General features: G+C 55.7%; 1 protein-coding gene across 1 annotated transcript in view; it reads left to right on the top strand.

Moving 5' to 3' along the window:
- LAMC3 (laminin subunit gamma 3) overlaps window positions 1-16,128 on the top strand; it is a 72,433-nt gene that overhangs the window by 16,971 nt on the left and 39,334 nt on the right. Inside the window, exons 2-7 of the mRNA XM_077147201.1 lie at window positions 815-1,119; window positions 5,589-5,719; window positions 10,730-10,896; window positions 13,194-13,382; window positions 13,459-13,576; window positions 15,438-15,536. Of these exons, the coding sequence (XP_077003316.1) occupies window positions 815-1,119; window positions 5,589-5,719; window positions 10,730-10,896; window positions 13,194-13,382; window positions 13,459-13,576; window positions 15,438-15,536 (1,009 nt within the window). The remainder of the gene's footprint in view (window positions 1-814; window positions 1,120-5,588; window positions 5,720-10,729; window positions 10,897-13,193; window positions 13,383-13,458; window positions 13,577-15,437; window positions 15,537-16,128) is intronic.

A 16,128-nucleotide genomic window follows, 5' to 3' on the forward strand; every position in this document is an offset into this window, starting at 1 on the left:
CAAGCTCTGCAGAGAGGCCAGGGTGATGACACCCCATTTGGGTGTCATCAGCATTGGTGGGGTGATGGGAAGAAGGTGGCACAAAGCCAAGGGGAAGGGGAGAGGACCGCTGTGGAGTGGGTTCGAGGAGCAAGACTGAGGGTAGGGGCTTCAGAGGTGGTGGGAGTGATCGCATAGGAAGAAGGCGAGGTGGGGTCCCCTGGCTGTGGCCGTGAGGGTTTGTCAGTGAGGTGGCTTTGCATGAACAATTTCTGTAGAATTGCAATGTGTTGGGGGTTGAATTGGGACAGGAGGCTGTGGGGACAGCAGTGACAGACTTCTCTTGAGGAACCTGGTTGAAAAGAAGAGTTAAGTGGAAACTGGAGGAAGTGGAGTCCAGGAAGGCTTGGATTAGGATTAGGGGAACTCGGAAAGGGGGCGTTCAACAAAGCAAGGGTCTGGAGTCACTGGGGTGAACGAGGCCAGGAGCACAGGCAGAAGGGTCAGCTTTCTTGGAGTATAGTAAAAACAACTTCCTAACGGCAGACTGGGCTTCTTCAGCATGCGGCAGTCTCCCCATTTCTGGAGATATTTGATTACAACGAGATGGCTGCCTGTCAGAGGTGTTGTGCTGCCGATTCCTATGCAGGGAGTAAGAAGGAAGTTGGCCTAGATGAGGGACGGCACATATCTGGGCAGCCTGCGCACCTGTCCCCTCTGTGCACCGTAACCCGTGCGCGTTAGCTGGTGCGACGCGGCCCTTCTGCTCTTTCTGAACCAGGATCCCGGCTGTCCCGCCCCTCAGTAAACTGGGTCCCTTTCTCCCCCGCCGCAGGGAAGGCTTATGAGATCACCTACGTGCGGCTGAAGTTCCATACCAGCCGCCCTGAGAGCTTCGCCATCCACAAGCGCAGCCGCGCGGGCGGCCCGTGGGAGCCGTACCAGTACTACAGCGCCTCCTGCCAGAGGACCTACGGCCGCCCCGAGGGCCCGACCCTGCGCCCGGGCGACGACGAGCGCGTGGCCTTCTGCACCTCCGAGTTCAGTGACATCTCCCCGCTGAGCGGGGGCAACGTGGCCTTCTCCACCCTGGAGGGCCGGCCCAGCGCCTACAACTTTGAGGAGAGCCCTGTGCTGCAGGTCAGAAAGCGCGGGGCTCGCCGGGGCTAGGGCCGGGCTGCGGGCGGGACAGCGCAAGCCCAGGAAAGTCCAATAGAAGCCTCTATCGTGTGGATGCCCGATGATGAAATAAACGACAGTCGAGCAGAACTGTCCCTTCCCTTGTCCTCTGCAGTAGCCCCCTGTGGCTCCCAGGAGCCCCATGACAACCAACTAATCTGACCCCTCCCTGATGCAGATGGGGAAACTGAGGACTGGAGAGGGGAAGGGATTTGCAGGGGGCACAGGTGATTTGGTGGAAGGGCCCAGACCAGAACCTGAGTGCCCTGACTCTTGGCTGATGCCCTTTCTGGAACTCCTTGCCTAGAGGGTCTCACTTTCTCCCTCTGTGAAAGGACAGCTGTGCCTGCCTTGTGTGTCTGTGAGGGCTTTTATGAGGAGAACATGGAAGATGTGAAAAGAACGTGAGGTTTGGAGCCCTCAAGTTCTGGGTTGGGTACTGGAAGGCAGGGCTGTCCGACAGAACTCTCTTTGACGATGGAAGTGGTCCGTATCTACCTTGTCTCGTGCAGTAGCCTCTGGCCACGTGTGGCTGTTGAGCACTGTAACTGAGGAAATGAATTTTTCATTTTATTTTATTTTAATTAACTCTAATTTAAATAGCCATGTGTGTCCAGTGTCTGCCACCTTGGACCGTGCAGCTAAGGGATTGTGGCAGTGTTCACCCAGGGGGCCATCACAGTGCTTGGCACACAGGAGTTGCTCGTTCCATGCCTTGAAAATGAGACTTGACAGCAGCTCACTGCTCTCCTACTCAGGGCAGAGAGGGCAGCTGGCCTGCATCTGTGTCCTTCGATGCAGGGCCCCCAGCCTCCCCACGTATGAGCATTTCCTCCCGTCACGTCCACATCTGTGTGGCTCAAGAACTGTCACCTGCAACTGTGGTGGTCTGTTTGATGTTGCTGGAGGCCCCTGGTCCATTTTCCTGGGGTCACCTAGGACGCTGCCCAAGTAAAAATGGTCTCACGAGACTTCAAAGCACCTCCTTTGTCTTTCCTGGACGATGCAGGGGCCAGGGTTAGACCCTTGTCTGTTTTCAAATGGGATGTGAGGCCCCAGAAAGAAGCTGTGTCCTGCCAGGCTGCATAGCAGAAGCTGCAGTGTCCCGTCTCCAGACCCCAGGCCCTTAAAATGCTCACGTCATCGTCATGATTTTGTTTAAAATTGCAGTTTCTTTCCCATAGGATCTAAGCTCCATAGATTAGGAGATCTAAGCTCCACAGATTAGGAGATCTAAATTCCATAGATTAGGAAACATCAACTGAGACCAGATGAAGAGAGGTCAGGCAGAGGTCAAGCACTAAAGGACCAGGCCCCGGTCTAGCCTTTGCCTGTGCTGCTGTCACCCCCCAGAGAGGCTTAAACTGAGACCAGCGGCAACAAGCCCCATCAGATGCAGAGGCTATTCTAGTTTGCTAGTTGTGGAATGCAATATACTAGAAACAGAATGGCTGTTAAAAAGGGGACTTTAATAAGTTACAAATTTACAGTTCTAAGGCCATAAAAATTTCCCAATTAAAGCAAGTCTATAGAAATGTCCAATCTAAGGCATCCAGAGAAAGATACCTTGGTTCAAGAAGGCTGATGAAGTTCAGGGTTTCTCTCTCAAGTGGAAAGGCACATGGTGAACACAGTCAGGGTTTCTCTCTCGGCTGGAAGGGCACATGGCAAGCCCAGCATCATCTGCTAGCTTCCTCTCTATCTTCCTGGGAGGCGTTTTCCTTCTTCATCTCCAAAAGTTGCTGGCTGGTGGACTCTGCTTTGTGGTCCTGCAGCATTCTGTCATCCTTCTCTGCTCTCTCCAAATCTCTCTTGTTCTTCTCTAGCTTTTTCCAAAGTACTTCTTCTTTTAAAGGATTCCAGTAAAACCAGTCCAGACCCACTTGGAATGGGTGGAGACACGTCTCCACCTAATCCAGTTTAATACCCACTCTTGACTGAGTCACATCTCCACGGAGATAATCTAATCAAATTTTCAACATACCGTGCTAAATGGGGTTTAAGAGGAATGGTAGCTTTTACAAAATGGGATTAGGATTAAAACATGGCTTTTCTAAGGTACATACATACATCCTTTCAAACTGGCACAGAGGCCATTGCCTTCTATGACCTGGATATTGTCCCTGACGGACAAGCAACTTTTGCAGAAATATCCCCCTGCTGCTCCCAGCAGAAGCTAAGGTCAGAGAAGTACAACGAAAGGCAAGGCCAGCCTCACCTCTCCATGATGCTGGATGGAGCCAGATTGCTGCTCCTTAAAACGGAAGCTCTCTGCCCCCTGCTTCTCCTTAATACCACATTCTGGATCCAGGGATCTGTTCAAAATAAACTCCCGAGTCCACTCATAGTTTTAGCTGGGGCCATTGCAAGTGGCAAAAACCTTTTGCCTGTGTACAGCGGGGCTTCGGTTTGCCCTAAAATTACCTCTGTAAGGCATTGGGGAGTGCTCCCTATAATTTTTAAGAGAACAAATTACTCTTCTCTCTCCCAGCTCCCATCCTGGTGTCTCAGGGAGATTTTGAATCCATTCCTTCACTGCCCTTACCTTGCTGGTGGATGGAGCAGACCAGGTCAGAAAACAGATGCAGGAACCCAGAGGAGGGGGCCCAACTCTGCCCTGCCTCTAGTGGGCTGGGAGACCTTTGACAGGTCACTGTCTTCTGAGGGCCCCTCTGGTATGATGAAGGTGTTGGGATAGACATCGGAAGGTGGGTTAACCTAGTGGTTAAAGCCTGGGTTCTGGAATCAGATTGAACCAAATCTCAACTCTGTCATGTACCAGCTGTGCAACTTGGAGCAGAATACCTACCTTGTGGAACCTTAGTCTCCTTGTCTGTAAAATGGGTTTAATACCAGTACCTGCCTCATAGGGTGGCTGTGAGGAGCCAGTGAAGTAGTGACAACATGCCTGAGCCATGATGACTGCACAGTCAATGCCAGCTGCTCCTGCTGCTGTTGAATCTTCCAGCTCTGGCATCTAATTGGTTTGAATTCTCTAAGTGGCATTTTTTCTGGAGAAAGAATAGAAGAGCAGAGCCTTCGGTTGTGAGCTGCTGGATTTCCCCACCCTGGACTATAGATCCTTGCTCCTCAGCTAGCCCAGGGACAGGCAACTTCAGCATTACCTGGGCACTTGTTAGAAATGCAGGTTCTCAGGCCCCACCCCAGACCTCTGCATCAGACTGAATCCCCAGGTGATCAAAATGCACGCTGATATTTGGAAAGCACAGCCTTAGGTGATTTGAGGAGAGATGGGGACCCACAAACTCAAGCGTAAACTCAGCTTAGGTGCTGAGATTTAGGTTTTCTGGTCCTGTACCCCTCTTCCTCCTTGGCTAAAGCATCCTCAGGCAGAGACCCAGGTCCCAGGCAGTGGGCTCCAGAGTTGCTGAGTTCAGGGGGAGATGGAGAGGCCCCCGCTGGCCTGAGTCATGCTGGGGAGAGAAGGCAGACTTTTCTAGGAGCTCATTTTCTGTAATGATGGGCCTGATTGCTAAACCAGAGGCTCCTGGGCGGAATTAAGATGATTAAAATTCAGCCAGAGCTACCTCTCATTATAACAGCAGGCAGATGAAAATGTCAGCCTTCACGTGGGTTCTCCTCCACTTCCCCACCAGACACTTCCATGGAGAAACTGTTCACTTGGTGATCAGCAAGTATTTATCGAGTGCCTGCTACGTGCCAGGCCAAGGTAGAGGCTGGGGATGCAAGAGAACAAAGGGCCCCACTGCCTGCTTTCCTGGGGCTTCTATCAGCCCCAGATGGCTTTGTCTCTGGGGCTTGATCCTCAGCAAAGGAGAAGCCTAGAAACTAGGGGCCTCAGCACATGAGAAGCCTAGAAACTAGGGGCTTCCCCAAGGGTGTCCCAGCTGAGCAGGGGAGAGGGCTGCTGGGACATATCCCTCCTCAACTAACCTCTAGATTGGGGTTCAGGAGCTGCTGGGGTAGTCAAATGACCTGCAAAACCAGGGTCTTGGGTGGGCTGCTTTGCCCCTGTCTCCCTGTCCTAACAACACCTCCACTTCTTACTGACCCTGTCTGTGCCAGACCCTGCTCCCAGCCACTTACCTTCACCACCACTCTCCTCCAGGTGCCCTCGTGAGGTCAGCACTATTCCTTGTTCCCATTTCACAGATGAAGAAATGGAGGCTCAAAAAAAAAAAAAAAGAAAGAAAGAAATGGAGGCTCGGAGTCATTAAGCAACTTCCCCAAAGCTGTACAGCCTAAATGGCCCAGAACCCAGGTTATCCTGGCCCCAGAACACAGACTTGTTATTTCTGCAGTGTGCTCAGGATCTGTCAGGGCTTGGCCTGTCGCTGTGTCCCAGGAGCTTCCTAGGGCAGCCAGGCAGACCTGCCAGCAGAGTGGGATGAGCGCAAACAATCAGAAACCCGCTGGTGGTCCTTTCTCTTCCCTCCCTGCACCCCTAGGAGTGGGTCACAAGCACTGACCTCCTCATCTCCTTGGACCGGCTCAACACATTTGGGGACGACATCTTCAAGGACCCCAGGGTGCTCCAGTCCTACTACTACGCCGTGTCTGACTTCTCTGTAGGTGGCAGGTAGGTGGAAGGGTAGGAGCTGAGGCCCAGAGGGGAAGCGGAAAGAAAGCATGACTCTGGGACACTGCAGTGTCCTGGTAGTACGTGGAGGGACAAAGGAGCCAGTTCTGGTGCCCTGGGGAGAGGCAAGCTCACGACACCTGTGATGGACTGTGAGTGGCCTGGGACCCCTGCAGAGAGGCGCCTGGTCAGATCTTGGGGGCTTTAGGGAAGGCTTCTGGGCTTCCTCCCATGGAGTTGGGGGAGAATAAACTGGGTGATGATGGGGTGGCAAGGAGACGGCTTGGTCCGTGTGAATGGCTCAGAAAATGGTGGGGGGTTGATGCCGTTGTGAGGCTGCTGCGGTTGTCCAGGAGAGGGAGACAGGACAGGCAGTGGAGGACAGGGAATGGGGGGTGGGGGAAGACAGAGTCAGGAGCTGCTGGGAGCTCCTGAATGCCCTCCCTCCTTCCCCCTCCCACCATCTCCATCTCCCCTCCGAGTCTCGAGGACCACCTCTTCCCAAGGGCTCTCCCTGCCCCTCCACCTAAGAAGAAGACGTCTTCTTCCTTGGCACCTCCAGGTGGTTCTCTCAGCCACGCCTCTCTGCCTATCTGCTGTCCTTGTTCTGTGCCCCACTTTGTCGCGTTCAGGCAGACCCCGGTGCTGTCCATCTTTGCGCCTCCCCTCGGGTGTGGGCGGTGGGGTCTGGAAGCCTCCTTGGTCACGCCGGCCCCACTCCTGTGTTGGGTCCTATTTACCAAAGAGGGGCAGTCAGGAACCCCTTCCCAATGACAGCTTTCCCAGGCCAGCATGGCGCTGGTGTCCACCTTCCCTGTTCTCTCCCCCCCATGGATGTGGGTTGACTCTGTCCCTCTGAATTAAAACAAATATCTGTCTTTATTAGAGCAGTCGTAGGTTTATAGAAAAATCATGCAGAGTACAAAGTACCCATATACCCCCCCACATGCAATTTTCCGTATCATTAATATTTTGCATTGGTGGTTGTATCTTTATTACAATTGATGAAACATTACTATTAGAATTATATTATGAAGCATAGCCCGTAGTTTGCATTAGAGTTCACTGTGTTGCACCATTCTGTTTCAGTAACATATGCAACCTAAAATTAATCATTTTAGCCGCTTTCAAGTGTGCAATTCAGAGGTGTTAAATACATTCGGAGGGATGTGCCCTCTAGAGTTTTGAGAGCTCGGCTGGCCCTCAGGAGCCTCTTGTTGGAACTAAAGGAAAAGCTTTTCCTGCTTCTCAGTTGCTGTTCAGCAGGGCTCTGCTGTCAGAGCAGGGAAGGGAGACCAGCATATGGGGGGCGGGATGTGAATCCCGGGATGCCAGAGGCCAGGGAGACCAAGGGTGGCGAGACCGAGGGTCCCAGTGGTGATGCGTCCCGGCTAGAGGAACCACAAGCCAACGTCTGGTGGACGTCTAGCCCGTATACCCAGGTAGCCCCAAACCAGCCTGGTGGGCAAGGATTCGGCCTAGTTAGGGTTCGCGGGTCTGGGATGGGAAAGAGGAGGAAGGAGGAGGGGGGCCAGAATGGACCTTTGATCCCAAGGAGCCTCGTGCCCTCTCCCTGTCACCCCAGCCCAATGCCACCTCTTTGGGTTTGACTGCCTGTCTGACTCCGGAGCCACCCCACCCCCAGCATCTCCAGGCTCCGCCTGACGGCCACTCCTCAGCCATACTTGACAGCAGTCAGGAGATTCAGGCTGTTTCCACTTTGCCCAGAGTGGTTGCCTGTGCAGGGGATGCTCACCTCCCCCTCCCCGAGGGTGCCATGCTGTCCCTGCAGCTGGCAGGAGACCCTGGTCCCAGCCAGCTCTCCCCTGACCTCCCGCTGGTACCTCAAGTAAGCCACGCGCTCTCTTTCCCTGGCAGGCCCCGACCAGGTTAGCAGCCCATGTGAGTTTTATTCTGCAAATGTCTATGCAGGAGGAGGGCCAAGTTATTCTTCTAAATTCTGAGCGAGTGTCACGCCAGATTCCCCCATGCCCCAGGTAGCACCAAGACCTCTCCTTTCCCTGGGTCTGACCCAGAGCAGATCACTCCAGAGCTCCCTTGGCCCCCAGCCTCCGTGCTCCAGGACAGGGTCCAAACTCCCAGAGCCCCACGCAGCCAATCCCGATGGGGTCCTAAAGCCTTCCAGGCACTGCAGGGATCCAGGGGCACTTGTCAGGACTCCAGCCATGGGGACCCCCTCCACGACCTTTCCCCAGCCCCCCCACCCCAGTTCCCAAGGCCCCACCTCCCTTCCTGCACCCAGCCGGATCCTGAATCCCGGTGTTCTCAGGCTTCTGGGAATGAAGACTGGCTCGGTGTCCCTGCTGGTAACTTCTCTTTCCCCAGTCAGGAGCCCCAAGGCCTGCCTGCCTTCTTAGAGTTGTGGTGAACAGAGAACAAGCCCACCCCTCAACGCTGCCCCTGTCCTGTTCCTCCTCCACATTGCCTGTGTTTATAGAGTGCATTCTTTCCAAAAGGCCCCGTGCTCAAGCCGCAAGTTCTTTGAATCTACACAGCCACAGTTTATTATTATCCCATTTTACAGCTAAGAGAGTGGAGGCTCAGAGAGCTTGGGTGACCTGCCTGAAGCCCCACAGCCGGGAGGGGCAGCACCAGTCCCCTCTGTCCCTCTGTTCTGTTCAGAGCACGTGCCGTGTGTCTCCTGTGCTCCCGACGCTTGCAGGTGCTGGGGTCTCCAGACAGGGGGACAGATGTGTTCCTGCCCGTCTCGTGGGGATGGCAGAGGCCAATTGGCTCATCTCCCCACCGAAAATGTAAGCATGCACCAGGTCAACAAAGACAGGGAAGCAAAGGACAGGGGAGTACTGCCCAGGACAGGGAACTGCTCCATGGCTGCCTGCTGCAGCTCTGACGGAGACGAGAGGTGGCGGAGTTGGCCTGGGGGCTTGAGGACCCAGGGGAAGGCTGGTGTGGCTGGAATGGAGTTGTGGGGTCAGACGGAGGCTGGAGACGAGGCTGCAAGGTTGTCAGGGCCGAGGGGGCCATAGATGGAGTCTGTGCTTTTCCCACAACCATGGGAAAGCTGTGGAAGGATTTGACCAGGGCATTAACAGGTCAGATTTTTAAAACACCCCAGCCCTGCCATCTGTGTGGGAGAGGATAAGAGCAGTGAGAGAAGGAGCCAGAACGTTAGGCAGCTGTTGTGAGCATCAGGATTCGAGGACAAGGTGGGACCAGGAAGGCAGTGGAAGGGTGAGGCGAAGTGGTGGGTCTGCAAGCTTGTTAGGACAGAAAATCAATTCAGCTAGTAAGTGATGGGCCCTGGGGGTTGGAGGCGCGGCTTCCTTAATTCAGGGGCCCTCATGAGATTCATTTAGATGGGGAAGGCAGGGCAGGGATGCCTGGGGCCCAGCTGCCTGTACTTTGGGGGGTCTGCAGCCTCTGGCGTCTTGATGGTAAAGCATCCGTGGGGGTGGGGGTTGTGGAGAGTGATGGGCAGGATCACTCTGTTCCTCTCCCCCGCCAGCCCCTACTTGTTTCAGGTCAAACCTCTTGGTATGGGGCCTGGGGGTGGGGGCACACCAGGGACAGTGGAGGGTGGCAAGTTCCAGCGCCTCCTGTTGGGGGGCTTCAGGCCAGAGAACATCTGGATCACAGCTGCTGGAGTCGGACCACCCTCGGGCCAGCAGCTGGCTGGGAAGTCTGCTCATGGGTGGAGGACAGGTGGTCCCACCCAAAAACAGCCCCTCAGTGGCCCCTCGGGGGCCCACAGGGATTCCACTCTCCTCCCCTGGGGCCAGAGAGCTTATTGGGGGAGGGAAGACCTGTTTGGAGGTGTCTGCAGCATGCCTGGGGACGTGGGCAGTCCTCTGTCCCTGCCCTGGTGGATACTCTGTCCTGCACTGCCTGGTCCCACCACACCCCTGCCAGCAGTGTCCCCTCTGGACGCCTACTGGGGGCTCGTAAGGAAGTGAGGCATGTATACTTTCCACATGGTATCCCCAAAGTACAGAAGGCACTGCGGGTCCTGGCGGGTCAGCGATTCTCCAGCCCCCGGAGGAGAGAGTGTGGAACCTGGCTCACGCGGAGCTTACCAAGTGGCCACAGAGAAGTGCCCAGGAGCTTGGGGTCTACGTGGAGTCCCAGAGAACAGGGTTCATATTCTGCTAGCCCAAGCTTCAGTTTCCTCATCTGTGAAATGGGGATAATGATGTTCCCTCCTGCTTCAGTGCTGAGGGTCCAATGAGAAGCTGTGAGCTGATCGCTCAGCCCAGGCTGGGCACAGTGGAGGGCTGCGGGCCAGGAGCTGGGGTCGGGTGCCATGTGGCTCAGCCGGCCCCTCGGGGCAGGGATGGGCTGAACCCAGCATGCTGGGTGCCCCCGGAGCCATCTGTCTCCTGCCCCTGTGGGGGCTGGGTGAGGTGGGCCCACGGCTCGGGGGCTAGGCTCAGAGGCACAGACTTTCTTAGGGATTTAGACCAAGTTGGGGTCCGTCTCTTATAAGCGGCAATTTCTTTCTCCTTCTTTTAGACACAATTGAAGGAGAATTGCACTGGGCACCCTCACTGGCCACCCCCTCCCACGCCCACCACCCTGTGACTGCCCAGCCCAGCCCCCCACCCCGGAGGCTGAGAGACTTCCTGGGTCCTTCTTGGTCCCCAGTGGGGCTCCTCACAGGCAGAAACCTGCAGTGGCAGCCTCGCCAACTGTCTCCTGCAACTGGTGCTTCCTGTGGTTGCCTCCTTACCAGCTGGTGGTGCCAGACAGCCTCTTGGTGCCTCAGTTACTTCCTCTGCTAAGTGGGGATTATAAAGGGCTCATGAAAAATGAAGTGGATCTGTACATGTACAGTGCTTAGAACGGTTTTACACACAGTAATTCTCCAGCGCTACTGCCCCCCAGGGCACATAGTAGGTGTTCAATAAAGGCTCACAGTTGAAGTGAGGAGACAGGGCTCACACCCACAGGGGCCTCTGGGCTACTAATCCCTCATCCTCTGGGAGCCCACCCCATGGTCTCGGGATCCCTTTCCTTGGTATCCTTTCCCAGGTGCAAATGCAATGGCCATGCCAGCGAGTGTGGCCCCACCAAGGACGGCCGGCTGGCCTGCCAGTGCCAGCACAACACCACGGGCACTGACTGTGAGCGCTGCCTGCCCTTCTTCCAGGACCGCCCGTGGGCCCGCGGCACAGCCGAGGCCGCCAACGAGTGTCTGCGTGAGTGTCCCAGGCCTCGGAGCCCGGAGGCTGGGGGTCCAGGCTGGGGAACAAGGTCCCAGGAGAGCTGGTGGTGGAAGCTGCTGCTGGGTGGGCCTGGTTGCCAGCTTGGGTCTCTGAGCACCCCCCATGCCACTTCAGGGGAGCTGAGGGAGAGCCAGCAGGACCCTTATGCCTTGGTCTGCCCCCCACCCCTGCCCCAGACCGAGTCCACTGCAGTGGAGACGCCCGGGGTGGAGGGCTGGGAAGGCCTCCGCAACTTGTCCTTTGTTTTGACACTTCAGCCCCAACTGCTAATCAAAGCCTACTGCTCCCAGGTCCAAGGGGGTGCTGAACTGCCCACCCTGGCCTTTCCCAGGGCTCCCAGGCAGTCCTTTTGGTGTCCCAACCTCTGCATGATGTGGTTTTGACCCCCCCAACCTAAGAGACATGCCTAGGGAAAGGGCAGTCACACCTCCGTCTTCACCGCAGCTTAACGTGCCCACCTCCCCAGCTTCCCTCTCCTCTCCCAAGCCTTCCCTGTCACTAGTGTTGTCATCTGGTTTGCTTTAGCTTCTCCTGTGTCGCCAGCACTGGATCCCGGCGGCACTGCCCCTGGGGTGGGAGCAGCGTCGCGTGTAGGTGCCCTGGCAGCTGCACCTCCAGGCTCTGCAAGCGGGAGGGGACGGCCTATTCCATGGGGCAGGGCGCTGTCTGCAGGAGCTGTCTCGGGCTGCCTGGGCCCTAATGGGTTCCTGCTGCCCTCGCTGGCCTGCCTCCACCAGGGAGCCCTCCCAGGGCCAACGAAGCTGTGTGGGCTGGCTCACAGGGTCTAAGCCTGTGGCTGTCTCTATGCCAAGGACACAAAAGGCCAGACTGCTTTTCCTGCCACATTCTCATCCCTGTGCTCACACCACAGTCCTCCTTTGCCCAGCCTGGAAGCCGAGGCTTCTTGCTTGACCCCTTGCCCCCCATCACTCTGCTGTCCTGCCAGCCCCTGGGTCCTGCTTATTGACATGCTTTCATCCATCCACTTTGTCTCCTCCTGGGCAGCCAGTGCCTTGGTCCAGGCCCCGTCACCTCGCCTCAGGGAGCTCCCACTCCCCTGCTCTCCCCACCTCCAGGCCTCTTCTGCCCACAACTCCAAAGTGCAAGTTGGATTTTGTCCATCTCTTTCTTAAAACCCTTCCATAAATTCCCCCTTGCTCAAGGTGAAGTGCAATCACCCCAGCTGCTCAGCCCTCCTGGACTGGGCTCTGCTGACCTCTCTGAGCTCACAACCGCACGTGCTCGCCCTGCTGACCTGTCACACTGCCCGCACGCCCTGCTTAGCCTCCCCACCGTCACCACTCGGAGCCCCACCCTCTCCCCTGCACCCCTGCATGACCCACCAGTGCAGCCCGGCCTGCTGCTAGTCCTCGTAATACGCCACCCCCGTACTCGTCACTGTCCCCACACTGGGAAAATCTTATTTCTTTGACGATGCCACACTTATCCTCTGGGCTTTCACCTCCTGCCTTCCTTCTCCCAGTCTCCTTTGCCTGGCCAACTCCTACTCGTCCTTCGGATTCAGCTTAGCTGTGACTTCCCCCTGAAGGCTTGTCACGTTATTCCTAGGACAGTGGTAGGGAATCCTTTGGGAATCTCAGCTCACAAAGCCCCTGCGCTTCTATCATAGCACAGGACCCATGGGGTTTTTAGTATGTGCTCTGTCTGGCCTCCAGCAAACTGTGGGCAACGTGGATGCAGGACCGGGTGTGTGTCGTTTGCTGGGACGTCCCCCAGGGCTCACCATGGGACCTAACATAGAGCTGATCCATACTACATGGTTTTTAAAATGCATTAATGAGTGTGCAAAGGGTGATGTGTTTTCCGCAAGCCTGGGTGTGCTGGGGTTTTTGAAGCACTGAGGACTAGAGTCACACAGTTACTGTGGCATGGAGAGCATGCAGGAGATTTTGGAGTGAGCACCTGGCAGATCTAGAAGGTGGCCTGACAGTGATCTGTGGCCAGAGACCTGCACACTGGGTGGGTCCTGTTTGGTTGGATCCATCAGTGGTGCTCTTGTACTCGTTGCTCGTAAGAGTGTTCTGTTTTGAATGATCAGTTATTTGGTCTGCGCATCCTTGATCAAGCTGGGCCTGAACCCGGTCCTGGGCAGTGCTCTTCTCCCTTCCTGGAGCTGCCTACCCATTCAGCGCAGAGGCGTCGGCTGGCGCATGCTCCCCTCCTACCACAGGCCAGGGGCTGTTTTAGGCACCCACTGTGGGCACCCAGGCGCACTGCTCATGCACACCCTCCCCTGCCTCTGCACACAGCCTGCAACTGCAGCGGCCGCTCCGAGGAGTGCACGTTTGACCGGGAGCTCTTCCGCAGCACGGGGCACGGCGGGCACTGCCTCCACTGCCGCGACCACACGGCCGGGCCGCACTGCGAGCGCTGCCAGGAGCTCTTCTACCGCTGGGACCAGCGGACGCCGTGCCAGCCCTGCGACTGCCACCCAGCAGGTCGGTGATCTGCCCTGCGCGGGCCCCCAGCCCCATATTCACCCCTCCATGCTGCCCTGTGTCCTTCCTCCACCAGGCTCCTTGCATCTCCAGTGTGACAACTCAGGTACCTGCACCTGCAAACCCACAGTGACAGGCTGGAAGTGTGACCGCTGCCTGCCTGGGTTCCACTCGCTCAGCGAGGGTGGCTGCAGGTGAGCTGGGTGGGAGGAGGAGGGTGCAGGCAGCCCAGCATGGACCTGCAGGAGCCCAGCGTGTCACCCTTGGCAGTGAAATTGAACAGAATGAAGGAAGCAAGAAGAAATAACACTCGGCCTGCCCTCCTTCCCTCTCTCCCTCCCTCCCTTCCTTCCTCTAGTCAACATTTTCTAACTCAGCAGTTACTATGCCCCAATCCCAGGAAAAGATCAGAGATACCCAGCTCCTCCCTCACAGAGCTCAGAGTCAGGGGAGGCAGAGCGATGCAAGCACAGATGATGACAGGATAGGGTGCTGAGTCCTGTGGAATTCCAGCCCAGTCTTGGGGCTTGAGGGCAGGCTTCCTGTAAGAGGTGCTGAGTTTTGGGACAGAGGGGAGGGTTGGGTGTTCCCGGCAGGGGGCAGACCACATGCAGAGTCTCAGAGGTGAGCGCCAGGTAAAGCTCAGTACAGCTGGACATGAAATGCAGGACAGTAGAGGAAAGTGGGTCCACTGGGGCCTTGAGGGCTCAGGAAGAACCGTAGGCCGGCGTGAAGCAGGAGAGGGGGGAGGTCCAAGGCTGGGGCAAAGGGTGCAGCACTAACACCCGACAGCCTGGACTAGGGTTTGCCTGTGAAGGGGTAGAGAACTAGACAGATTCCAGAGAACCTCGGAGGGCAGCGCTGGTAGGTCGTGGTCATCCTGGGGCCAAGGGGGAAGAAGGGATCGAGGCTGGCGTCCAGGGCTCTGCTTTGGGCACCTGGTGGGGGGCGGGGGCACGGACAGGGGAGCGTGTTGGGCGTTGCTGAGGCAGGGAGTCTGAGTACAGTCTGGGAGGTGCTGAGTCTGCAGTGCCCGTGTGACAACCAAGGGGAGTGAGGTGGATAAGGGGCTCCTGAGGCCTGGGCCTCAGAAGAGGTATCTAAAAGGAGCACTTTTACCATCACTTGGTGGTGAAAAATGCAAAAGCTATTATATAAATTCAGAAGCACTTTCAAATGAATTTGGCTTTGAGTGATTGCAACAGTCTCATATATTTGAAAGGCAGTGGGGAGTCTCAGATCTCTCACAAAATATTTAATGGTGCTGTGCACAAAACTGATCTTTGGACAGGGACCTGATTGCTTCCTTTGGGGCCTCTCTGCCTCTGGGCCTTTGCATGTAGCACTCCTCCTATCCAAGAACTGTCTCCTCCTTCCCATCCAAACCTCTCCCCAGCCTGTATCTTGCAAACTCCTTCTGGTTCTTCATTTCTCAGTCGAGGTACCACATCCCCAGGAAGTCTCCCCCTTTACTTGTCCAGACTGGATCAAATGCCTCTCCATGGTGCTGCCACAGCTTCCTGTCTGTCTTCTCCTGTAGCACGTATCACAGTGTCTGCTCATTTACTTGTTTTTTTTTCCTGGGAACTGTGGACTTGATGAGCAAAGGAGCCCATATCTTATGAGATGGTGGATGGGTGGAAGATGGATAAGTGATGATGGCTGGGTAGGTGGGTGGATGGATGGATTGATGGTTATAAGGATGGAAGGATGAAGAGATGGTTGGTGGGTAGAAGGATGCACAGATGCATGAATGAGGAAATGGAGGATGGATAGATGGGTGGTTGGATGGATGGATGGATGGATGGAGAGGAGGAAGGAAGGATGCACAGATGGATGAGTAGGTGGTGGGAAGATGGACAGCTGTATGGGTATGTGGGTGGGTCACTTCCTTGGCAAGATGTAAACTGTAGCTAGAGGGCAGACTCCTGAGCAGCCCTGCCTCTTGGTCCTCTCTGGAACAGGGAAGGGGGGGCAATTTCTTCAAAGAGGATGAACTGTTTCTATTCCTGAGTGGCTCATTGGACACTTTCCCCCTTGTCCTATGTCTGGCAGACCCTGCACCTGCAATCCTGCTGGGAGCCTGGGTACCTGTGATCCCCGCAGTGGGCGCTGCCCCTGCAAAGAGAATGTGGAAGGCAGCCTGTGTGACAGGTGGGTGAGCTGATCCAATAATAAACCTGCTGGAAGCAACCTCAGGGGTCACTGACAAGGCCCCAAGGCCAGGGGGTGGGCAGGGAGCAGGAGATGTGGTCCTCATGGACTTCACCCTGCACCCATCCCAGAGCACCATCGATCTGCCATCCAGGAAGTTATTCCGAGGCTTTATGATACTGTTTATATTCTGGCTTAGCACCCCTAAAAGTACATAAGGCATAAAAATGCATTATTTTTTTCTAGCTCAGAATCCTAAAAAGAAAGCTGGAAAGGATAGGAGAAATCTAATCTAATCCAGGGATAGCCACTGCATGGTCCTCAAACCACACCCTCCCATTTCATAGCATCGCACACGTCACCATGGAGCCCAGCAGGCTTTACACTGAGCCCCACTTTAGCCTCAGAATACTTCTCAGTGTCCTCTGCAAGGAGCCCCTATGGATTGAGCTCAGATTTGAGCCTATGTACCACCCTGGCAACTTATGATGTTATGAATGGGGCATTGAAACTCAACAAGGCAAAGGGACTTTTCCAAGGCCACACAGTCCTTGAATCTCCCTTTCAAGCATCCAGAAGCCAGCCTCCTCGC

The sequence above is a fragment of the Tamandua tetradactyla genome, chromosome 2 (genome assembly GCF_023851605.1).
Source record: "Tamandua tetradactyla isolate mTamTet1 chromosome 2, mTamTet1.pri, whole genome shotgun sequence".
NCBI lineage: Eukaryota > Metazoa > Chordata > Mammalia > Pilosa > Myrmecophagidae > Tamandua > Tamandua tetradactyla.